This window comes from Gracilinanus agilis, chromosome 5 (genome assembly GCF_016433145.1).
Source record: "Gracilinanus agilis isolate LMUSP501 chromosome 5, AgileGrace, whole genome shotgun sequence".
Classification (NCBI taxonomy): domain Eukaryota; kingdom Metazoa; phylum Chordata; class Mammalia; order Didelphimorphia; family Didelphidae; genus Gracilinanus; species Gracilinanus agilis.
The window spans coordinates 48,236,693-48,254,022 of NC_058134.1; the positions used below are offsets into that span (position 1 = coordinate 48,236,693).

Consider the following 17,330-nt stretch of genomic DNA (forward strand, 5'->3'; position numbering starts at 1 on the left):
AGAAGGAAGAGGAGTAAGAGGAAGAGGAGGGGGAGGAGAAGGAGGAGGAGGAGGAGGAGGAAGAAGGAAGAAGGAAGAAGAAAGAAGGAAGAAGGAAGAAGAAAAAAGAAAGAAGAAAGTTGAAAGTTGAAAGTTGAAAGTTCTAGGGTAAATCTGGGAATATACATTCATTCCATCTCTTACTCAACTAAAGTTTAAACAATGAGATTTGATATTCTGAAATAAGACCCTGAGGCACTACAAGTTCCCAAATAACCTTAAGGATATTGTGCAGAAAGAGGAATAATTTACCTCAGAAAGCATTTTGCACCCAAAATTGAAACACAGTTTTCTACTTAACTATTCACTCACTGGAACACTTGTTTCTCTTCAACATTCCAGATAGCCAAATTTTTACTATGTAATAAAATCCTAGTCTCTGGACACTAATATACTGTCTCTTAACATTTTTATACTGCATCTAATAGCGAGCTTTTTTTCAGGAAATATTTTTGGGGGTGGGGGTGGTAGTAATAGTTGTAAAAAGGGTTGACTGCCTTAGAATAAGGAAAATCATTTGGCAGATTACAACCTATGGCATCTAGCAACTCCTCACTAGACCTGCTATACCATGAAAAAGAACTGTACACACTTCCTGTTGGCAGATCTCTAAGTCAGCTCCCTTCTTTAGTCATCCTAAGATCATGTTGTTTCCGTCAGCATCTTGGCCCATAGCCCTGCTTGTTATGTTTCTTATATTATGAGCCACCCAGAGGACACCTTAGTGGGGGAAAGGTTTTCCTGGTGATAGAGAAAGTTAGGTGGATTGACAGCCAGGCCTAGAGATGGGAGGTCCTTCATTCAAATGTGACCTTAGACATTTCCTAGCTGGATGAGTCACTTAACCCCCATTTCCCAGCTCTTACTGCCCTTCTGCCTTCAAACCAATACACAGTATTGATTCTAAGATGGAAGGTAAGGAGGGGAGGAGAGAGAGGGGAGGGGGAAGAGAGGAGGGCAGGGGAGGGTTGAGGAGGGGAGGGGAGAGAGCAGGACGGGGGAAAGGAGAGAGGAGAGATCCGAATCTAAGATATAAAGCCCAAGAGCTACTGCCAGAAGTTAGCACCACAGAACCTATTGTTCAAAATATAGAAATCCAGCAACCATCACAATACAAGAGATACAGATTTCTGCAAGGGGTTTTCTTTCATATGTTGAGATGGGAGGGAATGATGAAGGCAATACCAGAAGAGGAGAGAGGATGCAGGAAGTACCACAGTGCTGATCATCATTTGCTTGGTTACCAGCCTATCTCATTTAATTTTGAATCTTCTGATAGTGGCTACAGCTGTTTTCTGCCTTGCCTTCATCTATTAACCTACCAAACACCATCAATACTATCAAGCTTAAGGGCTTATCGTATTAGAGTAATGTTTACCATGCCCTTTCCTGGGTTAGCTGTGGTGGGCTGTGGGCTTGTACTTTTGCCTCTTCATAGACTAAAAAAGGGAGAAACTTTCTAGCCCCTAAATAGCTGAATAATAAAACAAATGGCCATCCTCATAATAATGAGCTAGCCAGACTTTCCAAGAAGTTTGGGCGAAGTGCTATCTGAGTGGGAGTAAATAACAAAAAGGAAATGGAAATTCATTTGGAATAAGGCAAAGTTTAACTTCTGATTGAAGTCCAGGAGGCAAAGAGAAAACACATTTCTTTTATATGTTGTTTTTTAATACAACATCTGTATTTGTTTTTTTGTAGGTTTTATAACCAACCACCATTAGCATGGCCTTCCCAGCCTAAGACAGATCTTGTCTCCTGGAGAAGAAAAGGACAAGACTTCAGTGCACTGCTGGATTATACGGACAAAGGAAACCTGGAAGCCCTGAGAATGGCAGAGCCCCATGGTGTGAACCGCAATGTGAGAGAGGGTCAGTCGGAAGTAGGATTGAGGACAGAAAGCACAATGAGGAGAGCAGTTTTAGAAGATAGCTGGAAAATATCAGGCGATCCCAAGTGGCAGAGCGCAAATTTTGAAAGCTGGAACCAGCCTCGGAGATTGGGGAGGCAGATGTCCGATGGGGATGGTGAGAAGCTGCTTCAAGATCTTTACCCGTTGACCAAAGGAGATAGTACATTGAATTCCCAGAACAAGGGAAAGTCCCAGTCATTGCCTAGAGTCCTTTCCCCTGAAACTCTAAGATGTGTGGAAATGCCCATTGGGATCAATGATTACCATTTGCCAGGAGATCCTAAAACGCTATTTTATCCTACAAATAGCCCATCAAACTTGGAGTACCTAAGATACCCGGAAAAGGGTGACCCCTACATTCCTTTACAAAAGCCCAAGTATGGGAGACCCCTAAAACCTCCCTCTTATGAACTGCACCGACAAACTCGGGGTGGAGTGGAAACCAGCAGGTATCAGGAAAACTACCAGAAAGACTCTGTTCCTTTTCTGCCCAAAACTAATGAGCCCAGACAGGATCTTTATAACCTAGATCCGAATTTGGAGCCTCCCATGTATGTCCCACCACCATCTTACAGGTCACCACCCCACCAGAACACAAATCCACATTTCCTAAATGAAGTGCCTCATTTCCAATGTGGTGGCCACATGCAGCAGCAGCAGCAGCAGCAGCCGCCGCCACCGCCACCACCACCACCGCAGCAGCCCCCACCCCCACCACCGCCACCGCAGCAGCCGCCGCTGCCACCAGAGAAGCCCGTTGCTGGTCATTACTCTTCAGCCAGCTCCTACAGGTCTGGGAATCAATATGGTGCAAGCATGTGTCCCCCTCAGGGGCTTCCTGGACCCGTCCAACACACAGATGCTTGTGATACCTCGGTTCAGTATATTCCCTTCAGTGACCCACGGATCCGACACATACAAGTAACCCATCATCAGGACCTCAGCAAGGATGCCAAACTCCTTGAAATACTATGTAATACAGGCTCCTCTGTTTGCCAAGGACCAGCTCGGGTTCAAGAACAAGATGGTGGTGCCTTTTTTCATCCAGAAAGCCTAGTCCCTTCAACCAAAAGTAAGCATGATCCTGCTACTTGTGCATCTAGCCTTGGGTGGCTCCAGACAGCGCCCCCCCCAGACAGAGAAATCTGTGCCTTGCCTGACCAAAGAGACAATTGTGTTTTAAGTGAACAGCAGCCTGACAAGGAAAGCAGCCGTCAGCAGGGTGCTCAAGGAAGAATTTCTTCCCAAACTCCACAGTGGGAGAATACCTGTGAAACCGTAACTAAGCTCAAAACATTTCAAACTGGGATTTCAACCAAGAAAAGTTCAAAGAAAAAAGTGAACGAGACTGTATTTTGCTTGGTTTCTGTCCCAGTTAAATCCGGGCCACATCTGCCAGATACAGATAGGAATAACAATGACTTAAAACCGAGGGCTGATAAAAAGAATGGCGATGATAAGAGTGGGGCTTTGCAAGAACAAAGTCTTTTAAGCATGTCTTCCACTGACCTGGAGCTTCAAGCACTTACAGGAAGCATGGCCAGTAAAACAGAGTTACAAAAACAAGGACCGGGAGGGCCCCAAATGTACAAACAAACAAATGACCTCAGATTCATTCACCCTATGAAACACAGAGAACTCAGATATTCTGGCTCTTGGCCAGGTGACCAGTACAGAGACCAGCAAACACAGACCACGATCACCCAAGACTCCCAGATCGCAGAGTTTCTTCCTGCTAAAAAGATGGAAGACCAACCTGATGCACTGCCCATTCCTAAATCATCAGAACCCATTCTGAAATTATCAGACCCCACTCCAAAAGTAGCAGAACCTTCTGCCTTGGAAACACTGAAGCCAACAGTATCACTTCCCAGTGACTGGAAACTGAGGCCAGATACTTGTAATCTGAAAGGTCAGATGTATTTCAGTCCATCCAGCAATAGTGCATTCTCAAGGACTTCCTCATCCACGATTCAGGGCCCTACATCAAAAGCAAGCCAAAGCCAGCCTTATAGACCCTCTGCCGACATAATCGAGAGGGACACCAAGCCAGTGTCCAAGGGTCAAGTCGTGAAGGGCGAGTCAAGTGTCCCATGCAACAGTAAGGAACTCTTTGGTCAGTTTCTTTTAAAACCAGTTAGCCGTCGCCCTTGGGATGTAATAAGCCAGTTAGAAAGTTTTAACAAGGAGCTTCAAGAAGAGGAAGAAAGCAGCAGCAACAGTAGTATTGATGGAGAGATTACAGAAAGAGAACAGCAGATGCAGGAGGATGCTGATGCTGATGCTGATGCCGATGCCAATGTCGATGTCGATGTCGATGTCGATGTTGATGTTGATGCTGGGCTAACAGACCATAAACCTGATGAACCCAGCCAGGAAATGAGAGTTGAGCTACAGCCAAGAACATTGGTACCGGAGATTCCTGTATTTAAATCAGCAAGAGTTAAGAGTGAGTCAGAGAACTGGAGTGTAGAGCCAATATCTGATTTCACGTGTGACTATTCTCAACCAGGGATACTGTTACAGGGAAGAGATAGCAAAGATGCATCTGGGAAGCCCACAGATGAAAGTGTCAGTACAGAAACAAGAAACCAGGAAATGGAGAACAGAAGAAACCAACTGACTGTCAGCCCAGGCCAAGTGAAGAGAATGATGTCAAGTAGTTTCATGAAGACACATCCAAATGCCTCGAGCTACCTAATGGACATGAAAGAGCCCCAAGAAAATAGACAATACAGCAATGGAATAGATTCTGTAACACTAAGCCAAAGGATTTATCCCATGGGTGATGGAGCTCAAGAGAGGGAGTCACTAGTACACATTTCTTTAGGGAACAAAAGCCAAGGTTTATTTGAGCCAGAGGAAAGGCTAGATATGGGTCCAGAGCATTGTACCAACAAGTTAGATGATGTTTCAGAAAAACTAGGTGCAATAGAAATCCCTCCTAATGAGCCCCTTCAAACTAGGGCTGCACGGATTCTGGGCATAGAAGTAGCAGTGGAGTCTCTCATCTCTACTGACGTAGGGATGAGGCCAAACCTTTCTCCCAGACCTGATGAAAGTGCCCTCAAGGCTGATTTGCCAGCAACAGAGGCATCATACAATTTGATACACTCCAATGACTCTGAATCCACATCATCAAAAAGTGCTTTTGATAGCAGGAGAAAGTGTGGCTGGACTGAAAGCCCTCTCTTTGTAGGGGAGAGAGACATACATTTGAAGATACATAGAATTTCCCAAGATTCTGAAATGATCCCAGATGTGGATGGAGAGGACATCACTAATGCTTTGGTCCCTGAATCTGAGCCCAATTCACCTTCTATGCTCCATGATCAAAAGGACATTAAGGCAACACAATACTACAAGTCAACTTTGTTTCATTATCTAGAAAGGGCCTCCCCTGGATTAGGCTCAGAGAAGAAATTCAGAAACACCTCCAAGGTGATTGAAACCATTCAAGAAAAGTTAGTCAGCCCCCCAACCAAAATGGCTGTGGACAGGTTAATGCGAATGAAGGAGGTTGACTCCATCTCTCGAATTAGACGGCTCAGTACCAAGAGCACTGATTCTGTGGAGGAGGCAGAAGAAGAGAAAAATCAGAGAAGGCTGGAAGGACAGTCAAGGGGCTTTGGCACTTACAATGGCAGTGAGCCGGGGCACAAAATAGAGAATGCTGGAACTGTGTCAAAGAAAATCACATCCCTAGAAAAAAATGGGCATCTGATAGAACACAGTGAAATGAAGACTACAGATCAAGAGTTTTTTTGCCTAGGTAAGTAGCATTAGCACTGGAAAGATGCTCTATTAGGGAAGACTACAATCTGCCTTTGCTAACTAAGAATCCTCTGGGTGAAGGAGGAGGTTCAGACTTGTGCCTTGGAATCAATACTTAATATAGATTCTAAGACAGAAGGTCAGGGTTAAGAAAGAAAGAAGGAGAGGAAGAGAAAGAAAGGAACGAAGAAATGAAGGGAGGGAGGGAGGAAAGAAGGAAGGAAGGAAGCCCCCAGATATTCTTAACTAATCCTAACATAAGAATATAAAAAGTGCCATATTGGACTGACCTAATGGCTTATTTATCCCAAAGACCTACTAGTCTTTCAGTTGTTGTTGAGTCATTTTGGTAATTTCCAACTCTTTGTGACATCATTTTGGGAGTTTCTTCTCCAGCTCATTTTACGGATAAAGAAATTGAGGCAAGCAAAGTTAAGTAACTTGCCCAGGGTCACACAGCTAGGAAGTGTCTGAGACCAGTTTTGAACTCAGGAAAAGGAGTCTTCCTGATTCCAGGCCTGATGCTCTGTCCATTGTGCCACCTGGTTCTCCCAGGTCTCTCAGTAGCATCTTTACAATCTTTTCCCCAATTGTTTAACTGATTTTTTCAATATCATATTAATGTCATAGACTCCAAGAGGTTCAGCAGCTAGAATAAGCAGCCTGTATCTTTCTCTTCCCCAGAATACTGAGCAGATTTGCCTTTGCATATGTCTTCTGTCCCACCGATTGGATCTCCCATAAGCCAGTTTTGGCAATGGGCATGTTTAAGCCTTCAAGTCTGACTCGTTAAGTTCTCAGGGATTTGCATGATCTATGTGTTTTCCACTAGCAGTGGCCATCATTTTTTGCCCCCTGCATAGAGCATACTTCTGATACAACTCTGACAGGCAAGTGGCTAACAGATAGAGGTCCTGCCTTGTAGCTAGGAATACTGAGGTTCAAGTCTGGCCTTTTACACTGAGTAATTCTATGATCCCAGGTAAGCCATTTAAACTCAGTGCACCCGACAACTCTCTAAAATGAAATTTATAGACAAATTGACTGTCCCTACCTGTGAAGGAAGTTTGCACACTGGGAGTCCTTCCCCCCTCCCTTCCTATCCCAGCTGTGAAATCACAAGTCTGAGCCCCAAATCTCTGGCACAAATAGATCTCTTTGGGGCCAGCTTTTCCATACAGTCAGTAACCTTATAAAGCACATGGCCTAGGCAGAAACACCTTCATACAAAGAATCAACCAAATATTCAAGCTGGGAATGATGAGGAAAATGGTTTCAAGAGACAAAACTGTTATGTTAGGAGGGGCCGCTTTCCTTCCAGTGACTAGGACTCTAAGGCTTTCTGATGCTGCCTTTAGGCTTTCCTAGTTTTTTTGAAAGAACTAGCTTGTATGAAATTCAAAATCTTTAGAGTAAGGTGAAGAGGAATTTGGGCATGGAAAGGGAGGAGCCAACATTTTTTACATTTCAGGCATTATATTAGGAGATTTACAGATCCTCTCTCATGTGATCTTCACCCGAGCCCTGGGCGGGAGGTGCTATTATTCTTCCATTTTACAGTTGAGGAAACTGACCGGCAGCTATTAAATGACTTACCCAAGGACACATAGCTAGTAAATGTCTGAGACGGGATGCAAACTTGGGGCTTTTTGATTCCAGGCACCAGGTCTCTATCCACTGTACCTAGTTGCCTCAGTGAGAAAAATAAGGCTATTTTAGAGCAGAAGCATTTGTAGTTTCTTTTATGTGGAACTTCCAGCATATACTATATATTTCTAGATAGTTCATATAAGAGAGGCGAGCTCTAATCACAGTTCCTGCAACTAGCTGGGATCTTGGGGATTGTTTCCTCTAACCCCCTTCCTTATTTTCCAGAGCAAGGATCTGAGTCCCAGAGAGGTACCCAGGGTCACCCAGCTAGTCAGCAGCAGCAGGATTAAAGCCCATGGCTGCTTTCCCACTCAGGGGTCTTTCCATCATGCCAGGCCTCCATGGGGTAGAGTTGGCTTTTGTGTTTGTTTCTTTTCTTTCTCCTCTTCATTTTCTGTGCCCGCCAAGCAGAGAAATTAAACATCTGAAAGTTGATGAGGGTTGGCACAGCCAAGAAGACCTGGCATAGTGCTTGGTCCTTAATGCATGATTACTTTAAACAAATGAACAGTGAAGACTTTGCCGTTCAGAATGTTTCCAGAGACCGAGGACCCAGAGAGGGCACGTTTTAAACTTTGTCTACAGCAACGTTGTCAGGAGAGGGAGGGAATGAGCATTTAGTAAGCACCCACTATGTGCCAGGCATGGGCTAACTGCTCTATAAATACCTCATTTGATCCTTACAACAACTCTGGGAGGTAGAGGCTATTATTATGCTCAGTTTATAATGAAGGAAACTGAGTTGGACAGATGTACTTTTTGGCATAGAGGTAGCATAATATGGAGGAAAGAGATTTGTTCCGGGAGGCAGAGAACATGGGTTTAAATCCCATTCCTGGCACTTTTTCCCTAGGTGACTTTTCTTGCACAAGTCAACTGACCTGCTGAGCTTCAGTTGTTTTTTTTTTTAAATAAAATGAAAAAATGACTTAGAAGTCCTTCAAGATTCCTTCTTTTTCTTGCTCTGTGATGTTGTGATCTCTGAATTTTTTTTAAAGCAACCCTTTTCTTCCAGTCTCTCTCCATACACCCAGAAAAACAAACATAAATATGTTTTATCCTAGGGAGGGCCGCTAGGTGGTACAGTGAATGGAATATGGGACCTGGAGTCAGGAAGATTCATCTTCCTGAGTTCAAATCTGCCCTTAAGCATTTGGTAGTTAGGTGACCCTGGGCAAGTCATTTAACCCTGTTGGCTGAAGTTTCCTCATCTGTTAAATGGTCTGGAGGGGGAAAAATGACATACCACTCCAGTATATTTGCAAAGAAAATCCCAAATAGAGGGTCACGAAGAGTCAGACTTAACTGAAAATAACTGAATGCACCAAAAGGGAGGGCCAAATAGAATAGAAGGAGCCAACATCATGACAACCTTTCCAGGCCTCAGCTTTCTCATCTGTAAAATGAGAGGACTGGACTGGGTGACCTGCCAAAGTCCCTTCTGAGACCTGGGTTTATGATTTGGGGCTACCCTTTATCACCTCAGTCCCTGACAATGGATGAGAAGTTGTAGATATCAACTCTACTTTTTCCTGCTCCATTCCAGCCAAAGCATATAAAATGGGGGCCCTTATCATCTCATATGCTGGGCATTCTTTTTTCTTTTGAACCCTTACCTTCTGTCTTAGAATCAATACTTTGTATTGGTTCTAAGGTATAAAAATAGTAAGGGCTGGCAATGGGGGTTCAATGACTTGCCCAGGGTCACACAGCTAGGAAGTGTCTGAGGCCAGATTTGAACCCAGGACCTCCTGTCTCTAGGTGTGGCTCTCAATTTACTGAGCTACCCAGCTGCCCCGCTATGCTGAACATTCTTGTCTTATATGATATTATTCCTTTTCCTAAACCAAAGTGCCTTCATTTTGGATGGAAGGATTGTGTGACTAGTCCAATGCTTTCTTGCTATTCCTTCTGGAACTGACTCACTAGTGGGTTCCATCTGCAAGAAAGTGTTGGAATCCAATAGTGGAGTTCAGTTGGAAAAGTACTGATTGGGTTCAGCCCCTGTTAGTTTCAGCCATCTCTGTTATATGATTCAATTCAACAGGGATTTATTGGGCGTCTACCATGTTCCCTATGAATGCAGTCCTAAAAAGGGAAGACAGTCTAAAGATGTTATATAGAGTTGGGCATGGTGGTGCACACCTGTGCGCTCCCCTGTCAGGGAGACTGAGGCTGGACACTCTCACGCTCTTGGAGGTTCTGAATTAGAAGATGCTAAGCTCATTGGGTGCCCTCACTAAAGTGGGCAGATGAGCTCCCGAGAATGAGAGGGGATGCCAAGAAGTGGAGAGCTGGTCCTGCTTGGAAAATGGAACAAGACAGATTTCTCTTGGGCATGAGATACTTACTCGTGGGGCTCAACGGTAGCTGCCACACTTCTAGCCTGAGTGAGATGGAAAGACCCAGTCTTAAGTCAGAACAACCACAAGAGATTCCTGTCTGTCCAGTTACTCTCTTTTTCAACTCAGTAGAGCAGTGATGTGCCCCTATGGGTACCAACCATTAGTCCACTGGTGGCTCAGCCCTGTGCCCTTTAACAAGCTACTGTCAGGGGAACATCAAGAACTGAAGGAATCTCCTTGAGGTCAGAGCCCTGTCTGGCTTTGGGTTGTTTTCCCAGGACCCAGCAAAGAGCACTTATAAATAAATACTTGTTGAATTGCCCTATGGAACAGAGGCAGAGGAAACCTAAGAGGGTCCCAACAGTATCAGCATCTTGTTCAAACTTTGGGGTTGCAACAGTCCATTCTGACATGCACGTGAGCCTGTGAATCTTCCAGTCCAGGGCCTGTTCTCCCACAAGTTAAGTCAGTTGGAGGAAGGTGGCAGCAGCATTTAGGAGCTTTTTACCATGGCGGACAAGCTAGATGGCACAGGGAATGGATAGGATTCTAGACCTGGAGACGGGAAGACCTGAGGTCAAATCACTCATTTGTGTCTTAGCTGTGTGACCCTGGGCAAGTCCTTAACCTCTGTCTCTCTCCATTTCCTCAACTGTTCAATGGGAAGAATAATAACACCAGCCCCTTCAACCAGGGTTGTTGTGAGGAAAAAAATGAGATAATATTGGTTAGGTGCTTTGCAAATCTTAAAGTGCTATTATTATATATTCTCTTGTATATTATATAATACATGTGTTATATGTATTATTCTATATTATATAATGCATGTATTCTATGTATTCTATAACACATGCTATCATTATTCTTGTTGTTATTGTTAGTTTAGCCCCAACCGTCTTGATGGAAGACTCTGGGAGGAGTCTTTGATGCCTCAACAGAGCAAGTATTTATCCAATGAGTGCTCTGGGGTGCCAGCTGCTCAGTACTCTGTGTCATGGAGGTGCTTAATAAGTACTGATTAACGAGCTGATGAGCCAACTAAGTTGGCATTTAGGAGGGATTTGTTTTTGCAGGCCATCAGTGAGCAGCGAGTTTGATATTTCAAAGTTTCATGAATGAAAAGTCTCCCTCTTCTCAGCATAAGCCTTGGGGAAGCCAGGCTTTGTTAACAAAAGATCCCTCAAAGAAATAACTCAGCAAGAGGCCTACTACAGCTTCAGAGCGAAAGCTCAGCATTTTCTGGCTCCTGTCAGAGTCGGTCACATTAGCAGTGAATATTGTTCTGAGGGTTGAATTTCAGAAGAAGGCAGAAAGAGAGATGCTCCTTGTTAACACAGAAAAACGTTTTCTGGAGGCATTAAATATTTCTCCCCCATTAAATATAGAAATTGCCTGGACCAGTGATGGGTAAACTACAGCCCGTGGGCCAGATGCAGCCCCCTGAAATGTTCTATCCATCAGTGTGACATTATTCCTAATCTGACGAATACAATGAATAGAATACAATACAATGAAACTTCGAAAGAGTTGCCTTTGAAACAGACTGACAGATAAGCATTTCCTTTCCTTTGGCCCTCTCTTTAAAAAGTTTGCCCATGGGGGCAGTTGGGTAGCTCAGTGGATTGAGAGTCAGGCCTGGAGACGGGAGGTCCTAGGTTCAAATCTGACCTGAGACACTTCCCAGCTGTGTGACCCTGGGCAAGTCACTTGACCCCCATTGTCTAGCCCTTACCACTCTTCTGCCTTGGAGCCAATACACAGTATTGACTCCAAGACAGAAGGTAAGGGTTTAAAAAAAAAAAGTTTGCCCATCACTGGTCTAGAACTTTAAGTAACTGGAGCATTACTGACTCAGCATCCCCTAAATATTTTTAAAATTATTTCAGTCTTCATAGCAGTGCAGTGAATTGAAGTGAGTAAAATAAAATGGTTATCGAATACATTCTATGATAAAGACATTGACATATTGATTGTCCACATGGTCTGCATGAGGCACAGCAATAATCATTTTATTATTATGTCATGACAAATATGTTGTGTTAAAGCTACAAAGTGTACCTTACATACATAATCTCACATAATTTTTGAAGCCCTTGTGAAGGAGGCAGGGATTTTGTATGATAGAAAGAGCACTGGACCTAAAATGAGGAAGACCTGAATTTAAATCCAGCCTGAGACACTTATTAGCTATGTGACCCTGGACAAGTCACTTAAACTCTAATCGGCCTCAATTTCCTCAAATGTAAAATGGAATAATAGCACCTATTTCACTGGGTTGTTATGAGGATCAAAGGAGATAATATTATTTATAAAATGCTTTTAATCCAGCGCGTGTCGCATAGTAGACACTTAATAAATTTGTGTCACTTCCTTTCCTTTATATCCATTCGAGAGATGAGGAAAATGAAGCTCAAAAGAATTGAGACTCAACTATGTGGTCTCTGTTAGCAAACAAAGCTGGAACTCAAATTCTAGTCTCCTGATGCTTAAAATCCAGTGTACACCTGCCATAATACCTGCTGCCTCTGGAGAGTCGAGGCTATGATATCTTGCTTTTCCTTTTTAAAAGTCCAAACTGTGTCTGTCTTTTCAGAGTTTTTCAACATTCTTACCTTTTGTTTTGTTTGTTTTTTAAGGAAGAAACCTGCAGCTGATAATTTAGGAAATGAAGCCATTTTGAATGTAATAATATGTCAGAAATATTTAATTTAGCATCCCAGAAGAGGATGACAGAAGCATAGATTTAGAGTTACCATGGGCTTCCCAGGAATGTTGCCTTGATTTAAGAATCTAGTAAATGGTCCTAGCCCTACCCAAGCATCAAGAATCTTTTGTTTTTCTCATTTGATTAATATAAGAGAGACAGAGAGGGAGAGAAGAGCAAGGACACACCCCATATTAGAACCACAGAGATCTGGATCTCTGCAGAATTCCCAAATATCTAAGTGCATCTATGATAATCGCCACAAAAAGGCAACATCCTGAGAGCAAAAGGCGTTCTTTCTGGCCGAGGGCATCAGCTTCATTCTATTGTCCCTTTCAGGGAATGTATGATAAACAGCCAAAAAATACAGTTTCCTTAAACCCAACAAATTGTAGCATTTGAGCTTCTGGATGGCTCACTTGAAGAAGCTGGTACATTGTGTTAAGCATATGTAACTATGAAAACCAAAAGGTATTCTCAGCCACATCTGGACCCCAAAAGAAGTCAACTTGTTTCAAAGTTAATTGTATTACATTTTGAACAATTGCTCAGAATACTGTTAATTACTCCTTCCCCTCTGTGCCCTGCCACCTCCTGTAATTACTGAAAGTACCTCCTTTTAAACATAAATTGAAATCCCCATCCTGAGTCCACAATAAACAGACTTGCAGAAATAGTTGAAATTGATTTAGGCATTCTCAAGAATGGGGAAGAAGGAGGGGAAGGAAGAAGAAGATAATGTTACTTTTTTTTTCCTGCCTGTTATGCTTTCTTGCTTTCTTCTAACAGGAGGAGGATTAAAAGTGATTAATTGATCCTTTGCTTATTGTTTCCTTTTCTTACCTTTTACAGATACATATGATCCTAGCCGAGTTGAAAGAGTCTGATATAAATGCCTGTGCAAATCTTGAACATCCCAGCCTGCTAATTAAGTATTCTCTGATTTGGGGTTGATCTGCCTGCCTGCCTGCCTGCCCTAGGCATTTGCTTAGAAATCATCATTAGTTTTTGGTGTATTGATAAAGCCTTTCCCACTGCCGATAGAAGTTAATCAATAATTCCTCCAGAGCTTTTTTTTTTATGAAATTAATGAAAATCTTGGACTTTTGAAGACACAACCTGTTTCTTTGGCAGTTCGATTGAGTTGTGCCTACATTTGTCAAGGTATTTTCGCTTAGATGGAGGCAACTAGGGTGTAAATGGGATGAAGCTAGGTATTCTAGGTATTTCATCTAGCCCTTTTGTGTCAAAGCATAGACACAAGAATACTGCAAAAATGATTTGGAAAAGAATGTGAATGTGTTAGCTCCCTTTCTGAATCTCTAAAGTCTTAAGCTTTTGTGGTTATAAGAGGGAATCTTGGAGACACACTGTTTCTGAGAGTGCTTTTGCACTTTGAGTTGTGGGGAAATGTGGAATGAATATAAGGTTAGAGACTTATCCTTTTACAATCAATTTGGCCACCTACTGTTAAAAATAATTTCCTTTAATTATATAAGTAAACTCACCACATTTAGGGAATAAAAGCAATATCTATAAGCTCCTAAGGAACAAGGACTTGTGCCATAATGGACTAAGAATATTATTTATGGAGCAACCAAATATTTTGGTCAGTTGCAAACGATGCCATTGTGTGTTTTGCACTCAGTATTATCTACTTTTATTTTCTGTATGGATGTTTAGAAATTCTTTTATATGAAAAGAAATTGCTGATTTAAAATAGCCCATTTTAACAAAGTAACTATATTTCTTTTTAGAAGAATACTATTTTTCTATGATGTAAACTATTGTTTGGTGGCAGATTTTTAAAGAAGTATTATATTTAAAAGAATCTGTATCCCTTTGTGTGAAGGGAACCCTAAGGAGGGTTCAGTTTGGTGTTTTAATGTATATGTTATATCTCTTATTCATATATAATGCTGCCACTTGGATTTTGTTGTGAAAAGAGATGTCTATATATATATATACATATATAAATATTATGGAGTTAATTAACTCTTTTTAAAAATGAACTTTTCACAAAGATTTTTCACAAACATAGCTGATGGGGTATTTTTGAAAGTTGTCCCTTTCAGGGCACAGCTGAAATCCTCCAATTATCATAACTGGTGCCAGATTAACTAGAATTACCAAAAAAATGGTTTCATATTGTGTCTGATTGTATAGCCCTAAAATACACCTTCCCCAATCTACCCAATACTTCCCTCTCCCCTACTCACCACATACCATACGCCACACACACATACATATACAGAGTTATGTATTTTATCTGATGGATCTGAATTAGTCTCTGTATTAAAAATATTACTTTGAGACATTAAATGTATGACATTTCCAAAGCATATTATAAGGCCTGTACATTCTGCTGTGTTTAATATTGCATTAACCTGCACAAACTTTATTTATGAATTTTTTATGTGTCTCTGTCCATTCTCTTTGTAAGATATTCTGGTTTGCTAACATTTATTTGAAGATTCCTTTCTTCCATCCCCCCATCTCCTTTGCAGGAGAGCTGTCTCTTCCATTGTCCTTTCTCAAAAAACGCCTTTGTCTATTTTTATTCATCTCAACTTCCTGAAATGATCATCTTTGGGTGGTCTGTAATTTGGCCCCAAAAAAACAACCCTTGTGGTGCTTAGACAACCCCCTTTTATATCTCTACCATGTGATTTTTTTTATAGAAGAACTTTATACATTTCGTCTATTATAAATAAAACAAGATCCATGTAACTCATTCTTCAAAATCCTCCCATATAAGCTGATGAACAATCTTGGCCCACATCCTGTTACTCATTTTAAGTTTTGGTTTTTCCAGCTGGAAAGTTACAATATGATAAAGCATTCATATCAATAGTATCTGGGGTCATCACTGCTTGGAATGGCCATGAAACTACTTTCTGGGAAAGACTTCAGAGGAGAATGGTTCACTCAAACTTTGATCTTTGGTTAACCACTTAGATTAGTGTTGGGCTACCTGGACTGAAACTGAACCATCTGACAAGCCTGCTTTGGGGACTCAGTATCCCTTTGACATTTAGAAGTTGGGAGGAATCATTTTAAAAAGTCTAACCCTGCCCCTCTCTAAAAGTATCAACATACTGCCTAGAGGTAGTCAAGTTAGAAACATTGTCCTATAAATCATGGAAAGAAGAGAAACTGAGCTTTATTCTTATTCCAGGTTCTTAATGGCCACAGCAAGGGGAAAAAATGGAAACCTACAAGAAAGCAAGAAAACAGAGACAAAACGTCCTGTCCCTTTATAGAAGATAAATAATTTAAGAAGTATAGTGTAGAAGATTGTGATCTTGAGATTTTCTCTAGTCTCAGACAATTGGCAAATACATCATCCCTAAACATGGCTTATTTGAAGATCTGAAGCTGTGAGATCAATAAATCTTGACATTTCTCTCCCCCGTTAAATGGAGTGTAATTGACCAATCGGTAGCAATTACTTGATTTAACTGCAATGAACAATTTCCACATTACCTATTTGCCAAATTGTTTTCTTGGTATATATGGCTATTAACATGGTGAAATTTGCCTAGAGTTTGGGGAATTAAAAGATTAAAGTTTAGTTCTGATCAGTTTTCATGTAGAAATTTATCATCAAATCACTTACGAAGCAGAAGTAAGTGACAACTTAAAAAGTTTAAAAAGTAAGAAAAAGAAATTTAGCTAATGGCTACTTGATCCTGATTTACCTTGCCTTGAAGCAAAACTTTCAATTGATTGAAAACAGTATATTTCAACATTCTTTTCCTATATCCTTTGCCATATCCACAGCCTGTCCCAGAGTATCAACCAAACCTTTGGATGTAAAGAAATTTCCCCCTGGGAAGCCTCTAGTCACACTGTCTCCCACTCCTATTCTGCATAATTTTTCTGACCCAGTGGATTTTTTGAAACTCTTCCTTTTGAAGTCATTGGTTTATTGACCAGTTGGTTAGGTAGATGTTAGTGGCAGAATTGTACCATAGCATCAAGGAATACGAGGAAATTCCCACACTGATCAAATCTTCATCAGGTCCTTAATAGGTTTTACTGGTTTTTAATTGGTGAAAAGCCACTGCTATTTAAAACCATCAGGTTGAAGCAAACTATTCCAAGACTGTGGAACCCACTTTGAGCCTATGGCACAGCCTATCTCACAACATAGGATCCATCTGAAGTACACCTGCCACAGATTCAAGTGGTTAGCGTGAGTGACCCTAACCACTTTTAAAAAGAAAAACAGTGATTCCTCCCAGCAATTGCAGATCATGACATTTCTATTGCTAGAATGTTAGAAGCAGACTAGAGAATGCTAATTACTGTATGGAGAAAACCAGGTTTCAACTCATTTCAGAAAAAGTGACTGGGAGGAGCCCCGGATTAATCCAGCAACATTCAAACAGTCTATTTCCGGTTGTTGGCCATCTTTGCTGAAAGTTACTAAGTAATGCAGAATTAAGTGTCAAGGTTAACATCTCTTGGAAAGCAGCAAGTGCCACAGGATTACAATTCTATAAATATTTGACTTTGAGGAGATGCTTCTGATGTTCTAAGTTTTTGTAAACAAAGACTTTCATATTTGAGGCCATTGTTCCCCTTAAAACAAGAACTGCCTGATCTGTCTGTATATGTATGCAGAATTGAAGATGTGGGGATGAGATGGGGCTAAGCTATTGCTGGAGTGGGGGAATTTTTGCATGTCTTTTTTCCCCCTCAAGCAGTAGATTCTGTGCATCTGTTTATGGGAGGACAGTTGCTACTTTAAACTGGGTTTAGGGAAAAACATTCCAAATGACCTTTAAGAGTCTGCACAGTGGGAGGTCTTTCCAGAGAGTGGGATGATCTTCTCTGGCCAGGACTAACCAGACCAAGAATAGGGAGATGGTGAAGAAGAGAGAGAGAGAGAGAGAGAGGG

At 41.7% G+C, this 17,330-nt stretch overlaps 1 protein-coding gene across 1 annotated transcript; it reads left to right on the forward strand.

The window, feature by feature from the left end:
* The first annotated feature begins 1,747 nt into the window (after positions 1-1,747).
* On the forward strand, positions 1,748-13,529 carry JCAD (junctional cadherin 5 associated). Its single transcript, XM_044678043.1, has 2 exons — positions 1,748-5,723; positions 13,277-13,529. Exons 1-2 carry the CDS (start codon positions 1,871-1,873, stop codon positions 13,309-13,311), a joined length of 3,888 nt encoding a protein of 1,295 aa, XP_044533978.1. The 5' UTR covers positions 1,748-1,870; the 3' UTR covers positions 13,312-13,529.
* Positions 13,530-17,330: the final 3,801 nt, after the last annotated feature.